This window comes from Atta colombica, unplaced genomic scaffold (genome assembly GCF_001594045.1).
Source record: "Atta colombica isolate Treedump-2 unplaced genomic scaffold, Acol1.0 scaffold69, whole genome shotgun sequence".
Taxonomy (NCBI): Eukaryota; Metazoa; Arthropoda; class Insecta; order Hymenoptera; family Formicidae; genus Atta; species Atta colombica.
In genome coordinates, this window is record NW_017259560.1 from 110277 (window position 1) to 117060 (window position 6784).

The 6784-nt window shown below is 31.4% G+C and overlaps 1 protein-coding gene across 3 annotated transcripts in view; it reads left to right on the forward strand.

Annotated features, from left to right (window-relative positions):
• The window catches only part of LOC108692316 (nuclear factor related to kappa-B-binding protein), a 77869-nt gene that overhangs the window by 2478 nt on the left and 68607 nt on the right, over positions 1-6784 (forward strand). For all 3 annotated transcript variants that reach the window (XM_018200515.1, XM_018200514.1, XM_018200516.1), the window contains exon 2: positions 1258-1297. In XM_018200515.1, the coding sequence (XP_018056004.1) occupies positions 1292-1297 (6 nt within the window). In that variant the 5' untranslated portion in view covers positions 1258-1291. The remainder of the gene's footprint in view (positions 1-1257; positions 1298-6784) is intronic.

Sequence of the window (6784 nt, forward strand, 5' to 3'; positions counted from 1 at the left end):
ATATATATATATATGCAAATTTCTATTAAATTATCTTAATTTCAGCAATGTATTTAAAAAATGATGCACTAAATTGGTAGAATATACATCAAAATGATTAATTAAATATACATACATCGAGCTAGAAGATGTTATATGAAAAAAAAACATCAAGAAATGAATGAAAAACAATCTATTTCGCATAAGGCGTGAAGATCGATCTATATTGGAACGCATACGAAGTATGGTTTATATCAAGAAAATATCAAACAAAATATCAAGAACGATTCAAGTCGCACCGAAATTAAAGAAGAGATTATATAGAGCAATAGATATATTTTCTTCTCATAAATTTTATAATGGTATGACTGGGAACGGAAATCATCTTGATTTTTCAGTACTGTTTCACGTACTCACTTATTCATACATTATTTAATTTTCCGTAACTAAATTTGTGTAATTTATGAGTAGTTAATATTGCGCTATATAGATCCTTTTTTAATTTTATTTGTGACTTGAACCATTCTTATTTTCTCGATATAAACTGTACTTCGTATGCATTCCGACATAGATCAGTCTTTATAGACCGTTACCTCACGTGAAATAAATCGCTTTTCATTCATTTCTTGAGAGATCTTATTTCATGTTGTTTTCGATATAGTACCTTTTACGACTCAGGTGTTGATCAAATATAAACGAGAATATAAAAAAAAATTATTTTTCTATAGTTCCTTGCTACTTAATATATTTTTGCCAGCAGGTGGGCAGTTTAGCGATCCCGTTTTCATTAAAAGTATTAGATTGTATCTGCAGCTAATTAAGCACGAGTTTCTGACATCGCTCTTAAATCCTCCCGATTCTTTTAGCGGCTCAAACAAATAATAATCGCATTGAGACAAATCTTTCCATACGATTATCATTTGTTTCAACCACTAAAAGAAGAATTGGGAGAATAGTACGATTCGTGGACGATGCTAGTGAAAAGAAATTCTTGCGCAATTAGCTATGCGCAGACACAATCTAGTTTTTATGAAAACAGAATCGCCAAACTGCCTATCCTCTGACAAAAATATATTAACGTAGCAGAGTATTATGTAGCAAAATAATGTTTTCTTTATATTTTTTATTCTCGTCCAATAAATAATAAAAAAAATTCTCATTTACACCGATTTCTCATCCTCGTACATGTGTTTACACATATTACTAAATTAAGATAACTCAATAGAAAGCTACTAGTTAGTACTCATATAAGTGTATAATTCAAGAGTATAAATACAGTGCAGATTGCAGAAGAAGTGTACAAAGAAGAGAAATGGAGGTTAGTTTTAATTAATATTTCTTATTAAAGGGTTACATTACAATTAAATTTTGAGATAATTTATTATCGCAATATAATATAATTATAATAACTTAATTCTGTCATACTATATTATTAACAACTTAATATATTAGAGCAAAATTATATATTTATATACAATTTTTTTTTTATTTCGGCCATGTTTTAAGTTCTGGTAGCCCCCCGAAGAGTTCTAACGATTATCCTCAATAACCGATGCGCTGAAACTTATATCTAAAAATTCGAAAATTTAAATTCCCAGAACTTTTTAGATATAGATTTCAGCGCATCAAAAATAAGAATTAGAATTCTTCGGGGAGCTACCAGAACTCTCGATAAAATGCCGGATTTTCTAAAAAAAATTTTGACCCGCATGGGCTTAGAAAAATTCAAAAGTCGAAACTTTAAAGTTCCAGAACTTTTTAGATATTGGTTTCAGTGCATCGGTTATTGAGGATAATCGTTAGAACTCTTCGGAGGGCTACCAGAACTCATAACAGTATAGCTGAAATAAAAAAAAAATTTTTTATGAAAAAAAATTTTTTTTTGAAAAAATTTTTTCGGGAATCTGGTATTTTTTTGAGAGTTTTTATTGCTCCCCAAAGAGTTCTATCGATTGTTCTATATGGACCATAGTGCTACAATGAACAGTAAAAAAGTTATAGCCCTTCAATATTTCGGAATCATGAACTTGGCTCTCCCTGAAATTTTAAATGGTGTTTTCACCACTTTAATCGATGGAACTCTTTCTAATATTAATGGAGAACTCTTCGAGGGACAAATAGAACTCTGCTTATTTTTTTTTAATTTTGAAAATGAGGGGCCAGCTTCACAGACGTCAAGATATTACTGAAAATTGGTCTTCAATAATTTTTTATTTAAATACTATCAACTTTACAGAAAAACCGCAACAGACAAAAATTGTTTATTTTTTTCTTCTAGAGCTTTAAGAATTTTTTCAGAATTTTTTATCAACTTTTTAGTACTGCATTTTCTTATTTTTACCAACATGAGAAAATATGGTATTAAAAAATTCTGAAAAAATTCTTAGTGGTTTATGAGAAAAAAATAAATAACTTTTGTGTCTTGCAGTTTTTCTATAAAATTGATAGTATTTGAGTAAAAAATTATTGAAGATCAATTTTCCGTAAAAATTTTTAGTAATTAATATCTATTTAGTAATTAATCTTGTTAACTATTGCGAAAATTGTAAAATGGAAGAAGACTTTTCGATTCAGTTTAGTTCCCTCTACTTGCCCATGAAATATTTGGCGATTATTTTGGGACACCCTGTATATGTAGAGAGAGAGAGAGAGAGAGAGAGAGAGAGAGAGAGAGAGAGAGAGAGAGAGAGAAATTATATGTTTTGTATATTATTTAAAAGTTACTTTATGAAACAAATTTTTTTATTGTACCTATTTTTGTTGTAAATCATTATTATATATAAGGAGAGATTCTAGTTTAGAAGCTTGATTTTTAAGCTATTTTTATGAATTTTTTCTGAAAAATTCGTAAGATCTGTTCAAATCAAGATTGTTCCTACATATTATATATTTCAACTATCTTTCAGAATTTTTTAGAATTTTAGAATTTTTTTATTATTTTTTCCAAGAAATAAGCCTTATATAAAAGTTTAATATGTAAGAATAATCCTGATTTGAATAGATCATACGAATTTTTCAGAAAAAATAGTCTAAAAAGTTTCTAGCCCCCAGAATTTCTCCATAAATTAAGCAATATGATTAACGAATAGAAATATAATAAAACATGATAGATGATAGCAGATTGATAGAAATTAAATAGATTTTTATAATTTAAATAATTCAATTCATTTAAATGTTAGTAGAATGATAACTTATATATTCCTACTAGCAACTTGCTATCAAATGACAAGCTCTGCTGGTAGATTAAAGCTTAACTCAGCTTAAGTGTTGCTATAGATACTGTTGATATTAATCCATCATAACATTCTGCTGAAACAAATTAACAAACATTTGCATATTTGCTAACATTTTTTATATATACAGGATGTCATGAATATACGGCCCCACTTGTCCTGAGCAAGTAGAGCAGTAAACTGACAAGGGAAGTATCACAACTGTCCGGAACCGATTTGATTCTCCATGAAATATGTTGTAAAACACGAAAATCTAAGAGACACGTATTTTTTTATACGTGCGCTAACTCATGTTTAAGAGGAAACACCCCTTTGAAAAAACGGTATTTTTCTTTCGAACCGAATATCGTCGGGAGTATAAAAGATAGAAAAAATTTTTTTAAATAAAAATACGATTTTAAGAGTACTTTAAATTTATAAAGAAAAAAAAATTTTTTTTTGTTTAACAAAATACCTCCACCATCATAATTTTTTTAAATTTTAAATCTTTTTTTTTACCAAATTAAAGATTATTTTTTTTTTACAAATTCAACCATGTGTAATAAAGTTATAATACGACATATCATTTTTGAGAATTAATTATTAACGCTTTCGTATATGCGCTATCCATACTCATATGCGAAAGTAATTGTTATCAGAACAATAAAATACATAAATCAACGAATAAGGAAATTGACATGATTGATATTTGTAACATTACAAATTATAAATAATGTTAAGAGTTATAATAATTTTTATTATTTCTCCTTAAAGTGAGTAACTTTTTTATTCTCTGTACATTACTTCCTTATAGTATCTAAAATTATTCTCTTAAAGTTATTTTCTCTTAAAGTTATTTTCAATTTTACGCTTTAATCTTATTTATCTTATTTATTTGTCGTTTACGTAATAGTATATATTATACTAATTCATGAAATAAGTTGTAAATGTTTATACATAATAAATTTTGTATCGTTTACTCATTATATTCATTACAATAATACTCGATGAAAAAATGTTTTAAACAACCGATGTGAACCTGGTGCTCAACTTTATCAAAAATAAAAATTAATACTGCAGGCCGTTTGTACTTCGTTTGTACTTGTTTGTACCGATCATTATTTCGTTTGTACCTCAAACAGTTAAACAAAAAATGAAAAATAAAAAATGGCCAGCGCGCAACTTTAAAATTTTTTAATTTATGCCATTCGAAAAAGAATCGTTTGTACCCGTTTGTACCTCTCTTACTTTCGTTTGTACCTCAAAGGGTTCGGAGATACAGCGCGTTTCAGTTTTTGCGCAACCCCTACATACCAAATTCAGCAAATTTTAAAGATATCGAAATGGAACCAACGGCATTCGAAAGAAAATCGTTTGTACCTGTTTGTACCTCAAAGGGTTCGGAGATACAGCGATTTCAAAATTTCATAAATGCGTCAAGAGGATAAGTCGGTCATTTTTAAAGATATCGAAATGGGACCAACGGCATTCGAAAGAGAATCGTTTGTACCTCTATTACTTTCGTTTGTATCTCAAAGGATTCGGAGATACTATATAGGGGTGGCGCAAAAACTGAAACGCGCTGTATCTCCGAACTCTTTGAGGTACAAACGAAAGTAATAAAAGTACAAACGGGTACAAACGATTCTCTTTCGAATGCCATTGGTCCCATTTCGATATCTTTAAAATTGGCTAAATTTGCTATATAGAGGTTGCGCAAAAACTGAAACGCGCTGTATCTCCGAACCCTTTGAGGTACAAACGAAAGTAATAGAGGTACAAACGATTCTCTTTCGAATGGCATAAATGAAATTAAAAAATTTTAAAGTTGCGCGCTGGCCATTTTTTATTTTTCACTTTTTGTTTAACTGTTTGAGGTACAAACGAAATAATGATCGGTACAAACAAGTACAAACGAAGTACAAATGGCTTGCAGTATTAATTTTTATTTTTGATAAAGTTGTGCGCCAGGTTCACATCGGTCTATTTTCTTTATTCCTTTATTAGACAATGACCTTCCAGAATGAATTTTCAATTGAAAACCATTTCGATTAGAAATTAAAAACATTTTCAGATCTGAACCGTTCGATAAGTGATTTCACTGTTTTCAAAAAATCATTAGCTGTATTTTGCGACTCAATCTTCAACGGAATCTTCTATTGTTCTTCTAATTATAAATTTCATAATTTTTCTCGAAATAATTCAGGAGATTTCTTAAATCTTGATTCCCAACCGTGCTTTAAATATAGTGTTTAAATTTCCTATTTTTTCTTGAGCTTATAAAATCCATCTTTGTAGATCGATATCATGAATTATGAATCCTGATTCAACAGGCAGTAAATTTATTATGTGTAAATTTGAAGATGTAAGATAATTTTTCTATACGAGATAATTTTTCCATCTTAATGTAATTGTTCTTCCCATCGTCTTATTAGATGTACAACTTTGCTTCCGCCGTTTTTTTCCGAAATTCGAGGCTTTATTGTAAAAAACTGGTTATACATTTATGATTCAAAGTATTGTCCATAGCTACTTTCTCCCATCTTTCGGGTAGCGTACGAATCCCGCATCGAAAAAACTGGTCATCTTTTGAGGCTATCCACGAATCGATCCAACTTTTTACTTCTTCATAAGACCGGAAGTGCTGGTCAGCCAGGCCGTGTGCCATTGATCGAAACAAGTGATAGTCAGAGGGAGCAATGTCTGGAGAATACGGCGGGTGGGGTAGGACTTCCCATTTCAACGTTTCCAAGTATGTCTTGACCACTTTCAACATGGGGTCGAGCATTGTCATGCTGCAAAATCACTTTATCGTGTCTCTCGTTGTATTGCAGCCGTTTATCTTTCAATGCTCGGTTCAAACGCATCAATTGCATTCGATACCGATCGCCTGTGATTGTTTCAGTCAGTTTTAACAGTTCATAATACACTACGCCGAGCTGGTCCCACCAAATACAGAGCATGACTTTGGAGCCGTGAACATTCGGTTTGGCCGTCGACGTGGAAGCATGGCTGGGAACTCCCCATGATTTTCTGTGTTTGGGATTATCGTAATGAACCCATTTTTCGTCCCCAGTCACAATGCGATGCAGAAATCCCTTCCGTCTTTGCCTTTCAAGCAGCTGTTCACAAGCAAACAAACGCAACATCTCTCGGCTTCAATTCATATGGCACCCAATTTCCTTGCTTCTGAATCATTCCCATGGCTTTGAGGCGTTTTGAAATGGCTTGTTGAGTCACTCCCAATGATCGTGCCAATTCTTCTTGATTTTGATACGAGTCTTGCTCAAGTAATGCGTCCAATTCTGCATCTTCGAAAACCTTCTCTCTTCCACTACTATGCCGGTCTTCGACGTCAAAATCACCGTTCTTGAAGCGTTGAAACTACTCACGACACGTTCTTTCACTAATAGCGGTCTCACCATAAGTATTTGAGAGCATTCAATGCTCTCGAGCCTCAACTGCGGATTTCTTCATATTGGAGCAAAAAATTATAAAACCTCCCGCAAATAACGAGAATTTGGCTCGTAAACTGACATTTTCAATCGAGAATAACTTTATGATGCAGACACAAATCGACTAATGTTTCTATG